Here is a 17,440-nt window from a genome sequence, read left to right on the forward strand (position 1 = left end):
TCCCTTGGGAGTGGAAACCAGGAAGACAACGTCACAGACATTTCCTCTACAAAATAGATCGCATCGCGGGAAAGACAAAGCGGGAAACGTTACCAAGCCAACGCGAAGAAAACGGCAGCTACTTCATATTTGTTAAATATTGCCTCTCGAGCTTTGTCTCCGTTTTGTAGTTACAAATTCATAAAACAGGATTCTGAGATTAGAATGCACATTCAAATGCCTTAAGTTAATTTTATAAGAGATTCTTGTATGGTACAAGAATATACTCCTATTCATTTTTGCAATTAAAAAAATTTATTAAAATTTATACACTTTTTTTCATATCCGATGCAGTTCGTTTTCTATTCTATGTCGGACCTTGCTTGGAAATTTATTGTAGCAACGGGTCGATTCGTCTCCCCGGTCCAGTTACATGTGTCCTCCAGCACAATATATATCTCCTGGCTTGTATGTTTAAACATGCTACGAAGTAGATACGAATGTCTCCTCCGAGACCACTTCCTGGGGGTGTACTAGGCGAACACGCACCTTCGACGGGATTACGAAGTATAAACGATCCCCTATTTACAATTAAGTCGGCCCTCGTGGTACTATTAGATAACACTGTTAATCCAAACTCTGCTAAATTATTGATTCCGTTCATGAATTGCTGAGTTTTTATTTTAATTGTAATAATTTTGGGAATGATAATTGGGACCGATGGTAATTGAAGATTTTTAACAGAAGTAACAGAGTTGAGAACGCAAACTAATTTATTGTATTACATATTTGTAAAATAACAAATACTGGAAAAAAAAATAAGTTTACTTTCATCTACAATAAGCTTTACCTGGTTATTTATGGAAAATTGTATCACAACCTTGGAAAGGAGTATGTTTAGTTTCTATTCCATTACTGTGATGCATGTACAGTACAGTAACAAGGATATATTAATAAATCATATTAAAGAAAAAGGAACATATTTTAAAGTTAATGTTTTTTCTCTTCATAGAACTATATAAAATAAATAGTGCACATTGTGCTGTTACGTTTCATCGTGCATAAGATGTTGCTTGTTTCGGTACTGCAAGCACATGTTCTGTAATATTTAATTACTCTCTATAACTATCGAATGTATCAAAGCTTATAACGAAGCAATTTGTGGGAGTAATACACAGTACTCCATGTGCCATTAAAACAAGCAAACGTATGTAGCCATCGAAAGATGTACTGTAAGAATACCCCTTTTACTCTCACTTAAGGTGTACGTAATGCCATTTATCGACTGAAACCAAACAATAATCACATGGAACGTTTATAATTTATGTCGCAGTGATGGAATAAAATAAATTTTATCAACTGGAATTAAATTATGAATTTATATGCATAAAATCTTATATATTTATGTAATTTCTTAACTCTTTACTTACCAATTGGATCTATTGGTTCAGGTTCTAATGCTTCTGGAGCCTTTTCTAGCATTTCTTCAGCATCCTCTGGAGTAATTTTGAACGGACTGCCCGCTACAGTTGCATTAGTACTGTGAAAATAAATTTATTAAATCACTGTACAAATACATTTTTTGCATTATATGTACATCGTTACAAACCATGCGATTCCTCCCGCCGGCGCTTCACGCTTAATAAGATTTTGCCAATGTTGATGGACTTCATCTATTATATGTAACGCAAAGTCTCTTGACTTTGTTTCTCCATTGAATGCAAACTGATTCTCTGGTTTACCATCTGGTATTTTGTAAATTTTGAACCATTCAATGGTAGCTTTCATTAAACCCGGATAATGTTTTTCAATATCTGATACATCTGTAATATCAAACATTAACGCGTATTATGATCAGATTATTTATCAAACAGATTGTAGCGACGGATATTAAGCGAATAAAACGGAAATGATAATTCGATAAGATAAGTATTCAATAATAAAACAATACTTTGTGATTCATTATTTTACAAAAAACAAGATATAATATTTTCTTTCAGCCTGATTTATAATTTTCCATACTTGACATAAATGCCAATCTTACCATTCATTTGATCTGCCAAAGGATCATTAACATCAATAACAATTATTTTCCAGTCAGTTTCACCTGAAACAAAAAAAATACCACAAAATAAAAAATTAGAAAAAATAAGTCATTTTTAACTGTTTCTTGAAAATTTTATATACCTTCATCTATAAGTGCCACAGTGCCCAAAACTTTTACCTTCAAAACTTCGCCTCTTTTTGCAACCTAACAAAACCATGTATTATTAAATTTAAATTAACATTCGTCACTGATGTGTTTAAAAAACAAATCTTGTACCCTATATCCTATTTCAAGCACATCAATTGGATCATTGTCCCCCTTGCATCCAGTAGATTCATCCAATACCTCAGGGTTTTCCCATGTCTGTAAACAGAATTTCCATTAATGCAAAAAAACACATATAAAACAAGTAAACATGTATGCAAATTCAAGGAAGAAATCCATACATTTAGCTTTAAATGAAATTAACTAGATAATGTGCGATACCCTTGAACTAAGACTAAAGCTTTACATAAGATGTGATAAGGCATTGTTCATACATTTCAAGAAAGTATGTACATACACAGAAGCTTAATTGTGACTGTGACTTGCCCACTACACATTTTCTTTAACAACTTAATACCAATGAAATTGATGACATCATTCCTTAAACTACTACATGACATTACAGAATAAAGACCACATTATGATTGTTATCAAACTGCAAATATAAATTCCATTGTACTTCAATTCATTGAAAGGGATAAGTAATCTATTAATAGTGAAAATATTTTATACCTGTGGCAATGCACCATAATTCCATATGTATCCACGGTGAGGGAAACAATTTGCCACATATCTCAATTTACCCTTTTTAACATCCTGTTTAATAGGATTTAAGGTCTCTTTGAGATTGATCTCCATCTTTGCATTTGTCCACCTTGGTATCTCAACAACCATGTTCATTATTTTATTAGCTTCATCAGCATAAAGTGGAATGTCATGCATGGGTGAAATTGGGCCAGTTTCATTTCCTATAAATATATATATATATACATAAGATCAGTCTCTACTCTAAGACTGATCTATCAATAGATACATATTTAAATTCTGAAGTACTGATTTAATAATTAGATAAATATTCATTAGATTTCTAAAATTTGTGGAGTGGAAAGTTTTCATCATTAAATTCTTAATAAACCTAAGAAAAGACTGATAGATCCAGAAACATATGTATTATATTTTTCACTAGAGAGTAGTACCATCGGATGAACGAATTTTGGTTTTGTTTGCGCATATTGGCTCTGATTGGTTCTGCCACGCTCCGCTACCAAGGTAACACGCAAGCGCCGTACGACTGTATGTCGTAAGCCACGTTGGGCAGAATGTATATCCGGTGATCATAAACTTGTGAATTATGATTCACTTATTCACTACCTCTGTTCTATAATAAGCCGTTCCTATATTAGTATATTTTGTCCACCGTGTATATGGCAAATGCAATGGGAAGTAAATTATGGTGGGGCAGCGCTACTGGTGGGGGAACTTTCTGAGCCAGCCGAGCTGCGCGAAATGGTATTATTCTCTCGTGAAAAGTACAATACACCAAGTTCTTACATAGTGAATACATTCAAATCCTTTCACTGAAATTAAATGTCATGCTGACGTTATGGAAAGCCTCTATTACATAAAAATAAAGAAACAAAAGCGAACAAAGGATTCGAATAACAAATTCTAAAAAATTGCAATACTGAAGAAAAAAGCGCTATCATAAGATATAGAATAAATTTATGTGAAAAAAAAGAAGAAAACGAAAGGTCACGTTTTAATTCGTATTACGTGGAGAAAATATAACAGATAACAATCACGTAATAAGAACATTGAATTAAATACTTTGAATTTTCAATAAAAAATCGTTGACCTACACGTTGACCTCTGACCTTTGAGTAACAACCGCTCGCAGTTCATCGTTTTATTTAAGGTTATGTCCCGGAATACTTACTGAAATAAAGCCTGTAATCGGTGGTGTTTAATGCACCCTTTTCCACCGTTGTGTACGACATTCTCTTCAATTGCTTCTGGAGCAAAGAACACGTTTGCGATTGAACGAAAGTACCGGTCGCTACTGATCTGAGCGGAATAGTCAACTTTTTCAAACCTTGGCAACGTAACACGTGTAGCGTTATCAACGACATCCTGACATCTAACAACACCGGTGCGTACTAAGCTTCCCGTAGCCCGCGAAGGAATAAATTTACGATATCCTATTATCAACGATGATAATGCATGTGCATGCCTCGTTCAAGGTGATTCACTATAATATTAGTCTTTCGCACACGCACAATGTGTATGCTAGAACTTGTTTGTATTAGAATCAATATAGCACTTGTGGTACAGTATCGAGCATAGTAAGCTTCCCTACAAGAAAATGGCATTACAAAGAACCCGTGGAAGGGGAGAAAGGAAAACTTCTGAATAAATAAAAGAATATACCCCGATCTGAGTTTAATAATTTAGGAATCTTAAAGCACTCCAATATTTTGTATACATATATTAAAGCTCTACGTATACATATATTAAAGTTGCCTCTTATTCGAACAGTAACAGTTGGAACTTTAAGCTTCTTTTCGTGTTGAACATAAGAAGTGTGGTTTCGTGAAATACTGATTACTGCATCGCAGAGTTAATGAAATCCAAGTAATGGGTAACTCTAGCGTAAACACCAGGATATCCGGGCTCGGCGCATTTATAACCGTATGAAACGACTCCTATTTGGTAGAAGTGTGATTTTTGTGGTAACATCAAGGGTCCTCCGCTGTCGCCCTGAAGAATTACAAAAATTATTAAAAATTTTAAAACGTAAGCTAAAGAATGGCCCTAAATAATTTGAAATATGAATACTGTGAATTTACCTGGCAAGCATCCTTTCCACCACGAGCATATCCTGCGCATAATACTGAGTCATCGATTATTGCATTCGAGAACGCGGAATAATCCCGTTTGCATGCTTCATTAGTAACTACTGGCACCTGTACTTCCATAAGAGTCTCACTACTTGGTCCTCCTGTTAAATGACAAAAGAACAAAATATTGATTCAAGGAGAAATTTTTATTGAAAATGTAGTAGAAATGAATATTTACTTGTTGAAAGTGATCCCCACCCAGCAACGAAAGGAAAACTTCGAACAAAATTACTGTTTCGAAGAATCTCCTCCACTGGAAGGCAAATTGGATACACGTACTCTGTAAAAAAAGTGAAACACAATGGAATAAGACGAAATTATTTGTAAACAAGCTAAAGTGAACTAGAGCGAGATTCGCTCTAGATCAACCCTTTTTCGGCCATTTCCGGTTAGACTGGAAGTGGCAAAAAAAAAATAATTTTTCGGCCATTCGTTGAGATTTTCACCCACTAAACACAATGGCGCAAGAATTTTTTCGATAATTCTTATCGTTTAGCCTGTACAAGAGTGAAAGAAAGTCTAAATGCTATAGCTCCCTTCTGCAGATTTTCAATCTTAGGTACGGGTTGACTAATAATAAATATTTCATTTGAATCATACGATTGTTACCTGAAAATTGTATCTCTTGATCCAACTTAAGCACAGCAATATCATTCGAATACGAAGATTCGTCATAAGCAGGATGGATTATCTTCTGTTCGATTCCGACTTGAACAGGATGCGCACCTTCGTCGTCTCGTTTCAAATTTAAGTCTCCGATACGAACTGCATGTAAATCGTTGCGAATAGCGCAATGAGCAGCAGTCAAAACGTGTCTGGATGATATCAAAGATCCTCCGCAGAGCCATTTTGGTTGCGTTGGATCAGATTTATTCTCGAATCCTAAAGCAGCTATCCAAGGCCATGCACCTAAAACGTTACAACCACTGTCAGCATACGAAATCCAATTTGTATAAAGTGAAAATAGTCCAACAAATTTTGCGCGAGATATAATCTATGTACCAAGTTTGGCTGGCACACCACCAACCACTCTGGTATGGCTGACGTTGCTGAAGCCACAGTGTGGGGGTTGTAATAGCCCGTGCTGGTTCTCTCTTATTTCTTTACTACCTCTTGTATCACTCGCAGGACAGCAAACAATTGGATTATTTGCCTCGAAATAACAAAGACTCTGTTTCAGGAAAACAGCGGCTAATAAACCTTGACTTTGCAGCAGGCCCAGCAGTGACTGACAGTCCCTAATGTTGACGCAGGAGCCAACTTCACCATTTGGGGTATTGCACGTTTGACCTGGAATGTAGAAAATTAGAAGCTCGAATTTAAAAATTAATTATCTAGTCATGTTTAGGATACAGTTTCTTTTATTTATTTATACAAGACATTTTAGAGTGAGCGTAATGCTCATAATTCTCCCGTTCGATAGGCGTCCAGGTAATATCGACGAACTCTCCATATCGAACGGGCGTCCAGATAACTAATTCTACTAGGGCGTCCAGGAGATCCTCTGTACTCTCTCGACCGACAGGGCATCCGGGAATTATCGCCGCACTCTCCTTGTCGGTTGAGCGTCCAGGAATAGTTCTCCCGTACTCTCCCTTCTTCCGGAGTCCCTAACCTGCTGCCTATATGCGTCGATCGCATACGTCTGCGTCCAGCGGACGCGATCTTGTCCGAATTTTTCTGCTGACTTGCGGCTATATTCTTTTAAGACGCGTGCATTCAGTAAAAAAAGTCGGACAAGCTCGACCGCCGAACGCAGATTGAAAATTCCGGCAAAATAGCAGCCAAAATAGGTTGCTAACAGCAGACAAAATAGGCCGAGTTGGTCGCGAGCCCTTAATTTATATCTAATCCGTTCGTTGCTATCTGCGGCCGTCGTAATCAACGATCGCGTTGTCAAGAATGAATTTGGCGTTTTATAAATTGCAAGATATATTTAGGCAAATACATATAAGACAAATACACTTCTATCCTTTTAAAATATTATTGACGAATAAATTATTCAAAAATTCATACTGCAATTTGCATGATTGCTATTCTAACAGATGTTTACTTGTTCAATTTCTTATTACATCTATTAACACGTTGACAATAGGAAATAACGTGCTTAGGAAGAACTAGAATTTACCAACAAAGCATCACCTTTTAGAAATACCCCTCCGTAATTGAATTAGCACGAATACGACTAGCAAATATTGGAAATCACCCGTACAACGTTTAAGTATTCTACTGATTTTGGGAGAGAGTTGGGCAGGAAGTTACACATTTAAAGAGAGAATCGTTACCGTTAGCATTCTTCGATTAAATACGCTTGTGTCGCGAGCAAAAACGCGAATGTTGATTTTCAAGCATTACTGTTCAATTACGTTTCTTATTTGGCATCGATTGGTTTCTTGGAAAGATATAGATACGTGTATATGTATACATAGCGAATATTGGCGCACCTTGTTTTCTTGTAATCGTTTAAACACGTTAAATGTTACAATAATGTCACATCTGCGTTAACATCCAATCGGTTATAAATACAATTATGGAAGGAAAAAATTTTGCACTTGTTTTTACATTTTTAAGTAGTTATTATAATTTATGCATTAACTATAACAACGCGTTTAAATACGCTTAAAGTCTCTTTAGTGTGTGAAAAAGGACCGCCACCCCAGTTATTATTCAATGCCTACTGTCATTAACAATATTTAATGTTAAATTACACGTTAACTATCATATTATGCATCACATTAGATGCAGATGTGGCCCTAGCATAAAAACAACCATGCTTTCCCTTAATATCATTAATATTCTGATAACTGATGTCATATATCAGTTTTTCTTTCAACTCAAAAGTAGTATTCAAAAGTCGACGTCGCAGTGGAATTTCAATGATGTTTCATCACTGTCCACAAATAAACGGATCAGTTGAAAATGTTGACCGAGAAATCGCGATAGAGAATTCTCTGAAAATGTTTCCCTATAGCGAATTCCAGAATTTTAACGTGATTTCATTAATTAATGAATATGCAAATATTCAACAAAGTGTTCATAAAATGTAAACTATTTATTGTAAATTTGATTTGCTGGGCAAAAAAGTAATGGAAAGAAGAAAAAAGTATCCACCAGACTAATAACAGAAAATTTTTAATGAATTCGTAGTTGAATAAAATTCAATCGAATTGTGATCCAATAGTATGCTTCTCAAGTTTCTTAGAATAACTGTGAAATTTTGCAGATTTCCAAGATAGGACTTTAATGTCATTTGAACTTTCGTTCAAAATGAATTAGATCAATTGGCAGGTTAGATCTGGATTACACAATAAATGGACCACGAAAGGTTAAAAGCATCGCATGCGATGCATGATAACATTGATTGCCGAGTCTGCTTGACCTCCATCTTTGGTTCGAAGGTTCGGACCTTGGTCGTGTTCGAGAAATCATATGTCATAGATTGCTCAATTTCCTAGGTAAAAATTGACCAACCGAAGGGGATTCTATTACGGTCATTTCTCTATTGACGTCCTTCACAAGAATCCCCGATTGACCAGCATCTATGACTAATTACCCTTTCTATCTCGAATTATTTCACACTTCTATATCCATCAACTTGTAATCCTTTTCTTCCATCATATTTAACACGTTGGACGCCATGGGTGTCACCGGTGACCGGCCCCCAACTCACACGCGCCCGAATAATTAAAAGAAAATAATAGAAAAAAATTATTCTAAGTAATATTGCTATGGTACAAATAATGCGAAATGGCAAATAGAAAGCTTGAAATTTGAAAATTGAAAATTAATTATTACTTGTAACTTTAATACGTCCCACAAAAAATGTCCAATTTCACTGTGGCGTTCAACGTGTTAATTATCCAACCATAGTGATCAATTGTTTGCGAATCAAAAGGGGCGTAACTCGCTGGTAATTGGAAACTTGTTATCACGAGAAATTTTTCCTAGAAGAGTGAATTTCAAGTTCAACAGGATGCAGCATCATCGAAGACGAATCTCGATGCTTCTCCTATCAACAACTTATGTTGACATTACATAATGCTGTTAAATCATGCATCGCGTTTTATCATGCCTCTCGCGTGTGTGAAATAATCACGATTTCGAAGAAAACATTTTCTACCACGTGAATTACTATCGGTTATTCGGGAAAGACCAACGGACAGGCTGTCAAACATTTTTACGAACCCATTCGTTTCGTCGCGTGTAACTGTTTTTAGCGTTTCAAATATGCTCGATTTTCCACCACGAACTCATCCTTTTTATAGAATAATTATCGAACGTGTCTGTTTTTTGCTTTTCGATTCGAAGGCTGCCAGAAGGCTGACGAGACATTAATGGAATCTGAAACGTATACAAAAAAGATAATTCAAAGAACAAACCTTGAGCAGACACCACGGGAACCATTACTGGATGCAGTACTGCAATTAACGCCAAACAGAGGACCAACATCTTGACTTATTATTGGTTTTCTGTGAAAAGAAAATTTGGAAATCAGTACGATAAGAAATTGCATAAATAATGTTTTCAATAATGAATTATTGAAAAATAAATTTCAATGGCATAATTGCAGATTGTTAATATTTTCTGTTTACTTTTTCAAAGGTGCTAGGTAACTTGAAGAAAAATAATTTTTATGTTAATCATCACATAAAATTTTTTTAAAAATAAATTTAATTATATAGTTAATTATTCAATGAATCTAATGGATAATTAATTCACATTAATTTCCACGAATTGCATAAATAATACTGAACTTCACGGTTAATTAACATGGAATCATAACATAAAACTTGCTTTCAAAATGAATTTAATTCAATTACTATTTACCTAATTGTATGATAGTAGTAAGAATTAGGTAACTATTCGACACAATACTTTGAATTCACAGCGATTGCCGCGACCGTTTTTCTGGCGCGATCCACGACAGACTGAGTAGCTCTGATCAACGATGCTTGCTTTTTAAACATTTTACAATTCCAAGAGCGATAGTTGCGCACGCGCGACGAATCTTCTACATCAAAAGCGCATAAAAACGTTATCGGAATATTGATATTTCGTTACCCTCCGCTCGTTCCTGCCTATAACTGCAAAATTACCTGTTTAAGTATTGTAGCTACCATTGTTATATGTAAATGTAAAAAAGAAGAAAAATATTTGTTTACATGTAAATGCTCAATTATCTGATATGTTGCATACAATCAATTACAGAAAATTGAAAGAACGAGAATTCTTAACTAATAACAAAGTTGAAATGCAATGCAATGCAGAATATTTTAATTTGAAATATGAAAAAATTTTACAAATAAAATTTAAGGATTGCAGGATAATAATATTTATATGGTCGGCATAAAATGTTATTGGAATACAAAATTAAATTGAAATTATTATCTCAGCAATCCGACATCCGGTAATTCATAAATCAAACGTACATATTTTTCATCGTTTTCTCATTCAATTACACATGCTTTATATTAAAATATGATTAATGCTGCATTGATTTGTCCTCGCATGCATCGGAGCGCTCGGTGATTTTAATGCCTTGCATCTGCAATCTCAAGCGTGTTCTGCTCCGCTACCTATGGCATTGAATTCATGGAAATAAACGACGCGTATGGTGTTACCGATGCTGATCACCACGTCTTTTTGGTATTTCCCAAATAATTTGATCCCGCTAAACGGTAATTTTAGTTCAAGGACGATTGAGTTGTTATTGCGGGTAGCCATACGGTGTACCAGGTTAATTGATGTTGAATTTCCGGATTATTCAATAGAAAAATACGTAATGGAAATCATGTCTATTAATAACCACAAATGATCATGTATCTTCAGATTGTATGATATGATAACAATGTTGTCTGTCGCAGGGGTCATCCATGGCTGACGCTACAAATTTACTGTAATTAAGTAATAACGTTTGCTATCAGTAAAAATTCATTCATCACAGACCACCTTTTTTTTAAAAACATTCTAATTTTAGACCATATGATTTTCACCTGTTATAAAACACATAAAAAGGAATCATGACCCCATGACCCCGAAACGACATTCGGCGATCAAAAATCTGTAACTTCGGTTCTATTGGAAATATTTTAATGAAATTTTCGCAAGTTTTTGCCTATATTATGGTACTTAAGTTGTACCAATATAAATCATATTGAACTACAGGGTGTCAAAATATTCACGTATAAAGTGTAACGCGTTCAATATCCTTCACTTGTTAGACATATTTTGTTATTTAACAAAAATTTGATTCAAAACTGTTAATAACTATAAGAGAAACGGATTTAATAATTAAAAAACGGCAAGACATGTGTTATTATAATATATTTATTTATATTTATTATGATCTATACCAAATCATTCGTGAAAACAGTTTCGACAATTATGAAAGTTTATTATGGCATATTGCAAGGACGAAATAAAGTTTTGGATAACGAATATACACATCGAATCCAGTTAACTGGTTAATAATCGTATCTGGTACTGCTTTTCCATCATCGTGCGCAGCGGCCAAGATGGGCCATTTTCTTGAACGGGGGCAAGTAGGGGCAATCAATTATTTCTGATTCTGATAGAGGAAGGTTCACTCTTTATTACAGTAATAATCAAACTCCGCGCAAGTGCCGGCATTTTTTTTAAATCAAACGCAAAGTTGAGATTTTAGTTAAATGTACTTCGCTTCAATCAGATCCTATTATTTAAAAAGCTGTTAACATTTTAACTTACTTTGTGCACTGAATAGAATCTATACTAATCTAGTAAACTTTATCATTCATTTGAATTTTATCTTTCCGAGTAAAATTCATTAGAATCGTACATTAAAGTTACGGGTAGTATCATCAGCGTTTCGTTCTGAGGAATGTCAACTGACTTTGAGTGGGGACCACGGAAAAACGGAAGCAAATATGGAAAAATGGATTATACTACGTTAAACTGCCGTTTATTCTCTATCGATGTACGCAAATATTTTTTCAATTCTCGAATTCACGAAAATTGACTTTTGATCGCCAAAAGCTGTTTTGTCCCATTGTGCGTCGCATGGATGACGCTGGTTAAAAACATCAGTAGAATAATTAAAAAGCGAAGAAAAAAACAGCACGATTAGAAGCTTTGTTCAATAATTTCTTACAATTTCTTTGTTCAATAATTTCATAATTACTGACACCTGTATCACCTTGGCCCTCAGAATTCTTCTCTTTGACATTTCAATTCAAACAGCTGAACCACGCAATTACGGTATGAAAGGGTAATGTTTCCTATGCAATGTCTGGACACTATCAATTCAATGACGTTGCGACTGTTAGTCGTTTGTTTATATGTGTTAGAGAAGATACTATCACTCAATAATGACATAACTTGTTTGGTCTGACTTGTTTTTTAATCAATAACTTCTAGATGCATGGCATCTATGTTTTACATTATGATACATTGAGACTTTCTACTTTCTGTCATTTGAACTAGAAAATTCTCAAATATGTAACATTTTGTTAGAAAGTAAAGAAACGATACAGGTTTTCTATAATAGTATGTATTTACATATCTGATATATTTACATATGTTTATGTGAATTGTTACACAATTGGTGTATGATCAAGTTCACTTGTTCTAAGAAATTCAATTATTCATACAATACTCTGTCAGTTAAGATAAATTATGTTACAATCTAGTTCCTATAGTAATACTGTGCATGTTAATTACGTTGTTCTTTAACCATTTATTAACCGTGGAACTGGTCACCAGTAGCCAGAACATAAATGAGACACCATGCCATAAGCGTACATGGTGAATAGTCTTATAGTTAGCTATTATAATCTCCCATAAGCGAAAGGAATAAATAGCAATAGTACAAATGCAAAAATTAATTCGTACTTTGTAAGCTTCCTATTCTATACGTTTATTGCAGAGAATATCTTGTTAAAGAATTCAAGAAAATGAAAAGTTCGTGTAATATTTCATGTAAACTCATGAATATCTTTGTATCTAGTATACCAAATTAACAATGATTGTTCTCGAGTATATGTACACTATTTTGAGTGGTCAGGAAATATCAAATTGTTCGTTTTATCACAGAAGTATTTTCTCATTTATATGTTTAATGGTGCAACATATGAAGCATATGTCACCTATAATGAAAAAGAGATTTCCTATATTTAATGCTTCCCTTATTTGCATATGAATGTCTACTCTTCGCATGGGATGAAATTATAAATAAATCTGGAAAATGGTTTAATCTGAAAAGAGAAATATATTATTAACATTTTTTTATTTGTTTTTAAATTCTAAATTTTGTATGTTTTTTTTTTTTTTATAAAGCAGTCCCCCGTGACAACAAAGCCAAGAAAAAAAATTGAAAATAAATCTTTGGAAATTTACTTGCAAGTAACATTTTCAATATTGCGACTTTTATCCAAATGGTACTGTGCTTCCAAATCTTCCAGTATTCTTCTAAAAACAAAAAGTCGAATCTCATTATTTTTTGTATTAACATTGTAAAGAGTAGATGTATTAGGAAGTATCTTCTTTGTTTAAAATATTTATTTATTGACATATAAATGAGAAATTCATATTTTGTTTATTGTTAAAGAACCTTTCACTGAACTGTGTTATGCTGGGGCTCCATCAACGGTTAACGCATAATTTAAATGTAGCCACGGATTAACACGCTAATCTTATAACATTATTAATGACATTAGGCGTTGAACGTAGCTTGGGTGGTGGTCTTTTTTCTCATATCAAAGGGACTTCACTCGTATTGCTAAATATAGCCACTTACAAATGTAAAACCCAGCGTGTAATTTTTTCTAACATTAGTTGACAACCTTTGGAGATTAACGCAGATGTGACCCCAGCATTATAAAAAGTAATTGAATAATTACAATTTTCCGTGCATATTTTACTAGATTACAATTAACGATTCTCTACTAAAAATTACCTCCAAATTATGTATGTCTTTACATAAACTAAAACATTACCCGTAACCATTATCGTAATTATAACTAATTAGAGATTCATTCATAAGATCGTTAATTATTTAAAAACACTACAAATCTCTTCTAAAACACTTTGTTACTTTCTGAATTAAAAAAATAAAATAAAACTGTATATAAAGAGTAATCTAATGTTTTTAAAATTTACTTTCTGCGTAATACTATTATACCATTTTTTTAAATCATTTTTTTTTTACTTAATTCGTTACTTGTATATAACATAATAAAATGTATACATTTGATATATTGCTTGTTGTGTTATAAGTATTATCCATCCACTGGATAATATCTCCTGAAAAATTAAAATAGTTATTATAATAACTATTAATGGTAAAATCGTTATTATAATATTTTTCAGGTGCAATTATTTAAAACCAAAGGTACAAACATTTTTTTATTACAAACACTTGTTATATTGCCAAATTAATAATTCTTTATAAATGCTAAAAGGATAAAAGTAGTCTACAGAATATACTATCACTTACCTGTAACTTTTCACTCCTAATCGTCTTTTCCTGATGTAAAACATTACGAGTGCTCCTATAATTCCGACCATTGTCATAGAAATAGTCGTAGCTACAACTTAATTGAAAATAAATATTAATTACAGATATTCCAGTAACCAAAATAATCACTACACAATTTTCACTTACATATCATTCGGTAAGCAATAATTGTAATATCTTGATGATGTTTCTTAAGGCACTTAGTTAGATGTGATAAAGTACCGTTTACCGTAGGACATTCTAAATCAAGTATCTTACAAAATAAGGGGAATAAATCTAAATTGTTAAAAGGTTCCAATTTGCATTTTGGCATAAACGCAGGACCTTTTGCAAAAAAGAAGGGGTGCATTTCTACTGCTTCATTATCATAACCATGGAGGCCGAATTCTGAGTCACCGTTTACTGAAAATTTATATAATGTAAAAATTTATATTTAATAGTTCGAAATCTTATGTTACAGATAAATACCTGTTATATTAAATTTCTTCTTGTAACATTCTATAGTGTCAAGAAGATTTTGAAATGCATATCCAACTTCAGCAATAACAAATATAGAACCAACGCGTGTATTGTTTCCATAATGATACTTTTTAGGAATTTCTTCTCTTTTATAAACCCTGAACGTCATTGTTTTCGTGGCAGCTTGTTTTAATGACTGATAAATTATATCCTCCTTGCCTGCGCAAAACAAAATTATATAAGATATTTATTTCATTTAAATAAAAATAAATTTATATTATGAATCAACATACCAGGATTAGGGAAAATATGTAAACCTGGTGAAGTACCAACAAATTTATAATCAGAACTATTAATATATTTTGTCAAGTCTATTATTCTGTCTATCTTGACAGGTGCCATTCCATGATCACTTAAATGAACAATATTAAGATCATGCAGACCATGATACTCTATCTTATCATGCAAATACTTTGTTAGATTGTCTAATTTCCTAAGAATGTTATCAAATTCAGGGCCATTTATTCCAACAATGTGGCCATGGTAATCTGGTTCTTCGATGTATAATATTCCAAAATTGATTGGATGTATAGGATGAACAAACCATGATACTAAAGTGTCTATTCGTTCTTCCCAGGATATGGTTTCGTTAAAATTCTAATAACATAAATTATGTTATTACATTATATCTGAAACTTCTGTTTAAAATTTGATAATAAAAAATGCAGACCTGCGCAAATGTTGGAGTAATTCCCTGATATTCATAAATACCGCCAGGCCACATCATTATACCGCTTCTTCTTTGAGCACCATGTTTTTGATTAGCAGTCTATTATTCATAAAAGTTGATTAGAAATATGATCGTGCTTGCAAAAAAACATTGAATATAAGATTCTTTGCGTACCCAAATAGGAAGGACTTTGTTATTATAATGATATAGATTATACGAATGCTTTGTGGTATTTCCTGAAATTGGATCATAATATTCATTATCTACAACTCCGTGTGTTTCTGCATACAATCCTGTCGCCATTGTATGGTGATTAGGAAATGTTTTACTGACAAAAATATTCATCATGTAATCTGTGTGTGTGCCTTCGTGTTTCAGTTTATTCATAAATGGTGTCAAGTTTCTATTAAAATAATCATATCTGTAAAACACAAGAGATTAAGTATCAAATATCTTAAAATTCCAAAGGTAGAACGTCATGAAACATACCTGAATGCATCATACGATATTACCAACAATTTTGGGTGTTGCGATATCATTAATCCATCTTTGATATTAAGTAATACAATAAGCATTAAAACAAAGGTGCTTATAGAATTCATGGTAAATGTAAATTGGTCTCTTGACAGGATGAAATATTTCATTTAGTTCACGTTTATTACACTATTTTCTCCATGGTTTTACAAAAAATTTCTCATGATTACTTCAATAGAATATAAAGCTACAGTCAAAAACATCTGATTATCAATAATCCTTATAGTTGGAGTATACGTTTTTTTCAATTAAAATCTACTGTTCTTGAATTCAAATATATCATATAATACACGTATACACATCGCCGAGAATTTGTCTCTTTAAAAATACCACCAAATTACATGAACTACACATTACCAGATGGTAGCTTTCTGCAACGATTGCGTGCGATACTGTTGCGTGCGCCGTTCCAGATTATAGGGATTTTGGGACGTGAGTAAGGTGCCTATGGAGCGCTGAAGCGCTCTGCTCACGGCGCGTTTTAAGAAAATGAAGTTTGTATTACTTTATTCTTTAGACTTTATCTTTCCAAAAAAATGTATCAAGACGGGTTGAAGCTTTGAATCGGTCAGAGCTTGGCGGTGAAGATCTTCGATCGATGTTGGCTGTCATCCCCTCCTCGCTGGATCCTGAATCCTCCCTCAGGATCCAATGATGGAGGAGCCCATCTCTGTCCGGAGGCGGTTCCTCTCCCTGGCTTCGGTCCACCCTTGAGCGAGTGGAAATGGTGGTGCTCCGCCAAGACTCGAGAACGATTCTGAGCACGCGTGCTAAGAGAAAGCGTGGGATCCAGAGAAAACGGAAAATAAAAGGTCTCGCACTAGCGAGCCGAGGCAACCCTCTGTAAATAAACAGGATATCGAAGAGACTTCGACAGTTTCAAGAACCAACATGATTTTCGTTAAGAGTAATGAATTAGATATGGCCCGCAATAAATTAGTTTCTTAGAAATTTCAAGTGGGACAGTCTTACAGGGTGATCCTCTCGCTACGCTACCCGAAAGGAAGTGCCGCCACAATAGAATGTAGTAGTCGACATCCCATTTCTGTCATCGCTTATTTGACCGAGATGGCCTCTGCAGCGAAGACGGCTGTGTGCGTGAAAATGTGTGTAATGAGCAGAAGAGTCCCATTTAAGCGCTACGGAAAACAGAATATTTTCTAAACACATTTTCACGCACACAGCCGTGCGCACACTGCGACGCGCAGGTTGGAAGGTGGTGGGGGAACGCAGCGAGCTCTCCGCTAATCGCTTTC

The 17,440-nt window shown here is 34.1% G+C and overlaps 3 protein-coding genes across 6 annotated transcripts; all 3 read right to left on the reverse strand.

The window, feature by feature from the left end:
- Window positions 1–734: 734 nt before the first annotated feature.
- LOC114872531 (inorganic pyrophosphatase) lies at window positions 735–4,235 on the reverse strand. Its single transcript, XM_029179813.2, has 8 exons — window positions 4,008–4,235; window positions 2,804–3,039; window positions 2,303–2,389; window positions 2,167–2,230; window positions 2,024–2,086; window positions 1,589–1,802; window positions 1,410–1,519; window positions 735–1,264 (listed from the first exon to the last, which is right to left on the reverse strand). Exons 1-8 carry the CDS (start codon window positions 4,198–4,200, stop codon window positions 1,233–1,235), a joined length of 999 nt encoding a protein of 332 aa, XP_029035646.2. The 5' UTR covers window positions 4,201–4,235; the 3' UTR covers window positions 735–1,232.
- A 260-nt stretch (window positions 4,236–4,495) lies between these two features.
- LOC114872530 (venom serine protease Bi-VSP-like) lies at window positions 4,496–9,901 on the reverse strand. The gene is made up of 7 exons (XM_029179811.2): window positions 9,796–9,901; window positions 9,348–9,437; window positions 5,971–6,258; window positions 5,578–5,877; window positions 5,147–5,248; window positions 4,918–5,069; window positions 4,496–4,828 (listed from the first exon to the last, which is right to left on the reverse strand). The coding sequence occupies exons 2-7, from the start codon at window positions 9,415–9,417 to the stop codon at window positions 4,673–4,675; spliced, it is 1,068 nt and encodes a 355-aa protein (XP_029035644.2). The 5' UTR covers window positions 9,418–9,437; window positions 9,796–9,901; the 3' UTR covers window positions 4,496–4,672.
- LOC114872493 (bis(5'-adenosyl)-triphosphatase enpp4-like) lies at window positions 9,796–17,380 on the reverse strand. 4 transcript variants are annotated; one of them, XM_029179738.2, is made up of 10 exons: window positions 16,140–17,380; window positions 15,825–16,071; window positions 15,651–15,749; window positions 15,214–15,577; window positions 14,930–15,139; window positions 14,609–14,863; window positions 14,441–14,537; window positions 13,342–13,413; window positions 12,134–13,199; window positions 9,796–10,052 (listed from the first exon to the last, which is right to left on the reverse strand). In XM_029179738.2, exons 1-9 carry the CDS (start codon window positions 16,292–16,294, stop codon window positions 13,088–13,090), a joined length of 1,611 nt encoding a protein of 536 aa, XP_029035571.2. In that variant the 5' UTR covers window positions 16,295–17,380; the 3' UTR covers window positions 9,796–10,052; window positions 12,134–13,087. The 4 variants fall into 4 exon arrangements, with proteins under 4 accessions (XP_029035571.2, XP_046141215.1, XP_029035574.2 ...); XM_046285259.1 differs by having other exon boundaries at window positions 12,098–13,199; XM_029179741.2 differs by lacking the exons at window positions 9,796–10,052; window positions 12,134–13,199 and adding an exon at window positions 14,192–14,247 and having other exon boundaries at window positions 13,367–13,413; window positions 16,140–17,375.
- Between the last annotated feature and the right edge of the window lie 60 nt (window positions 17,381–17,440).

The sequence above is a fragment of the Osmia bicornis genome, chromosome 3 (assembly GCF_907164935.1).
Source record: "Osmia bicornis bicornis chromosome 3, iOsmBic2.1, whole genome shotgun sequence".
Classification (NCBI taxonomy): Eukaryota; Metazoa; Arthropoda; class Insecta; order Hymenoptera; family Megachilidae; genus Osmia; species Osmia bicornis.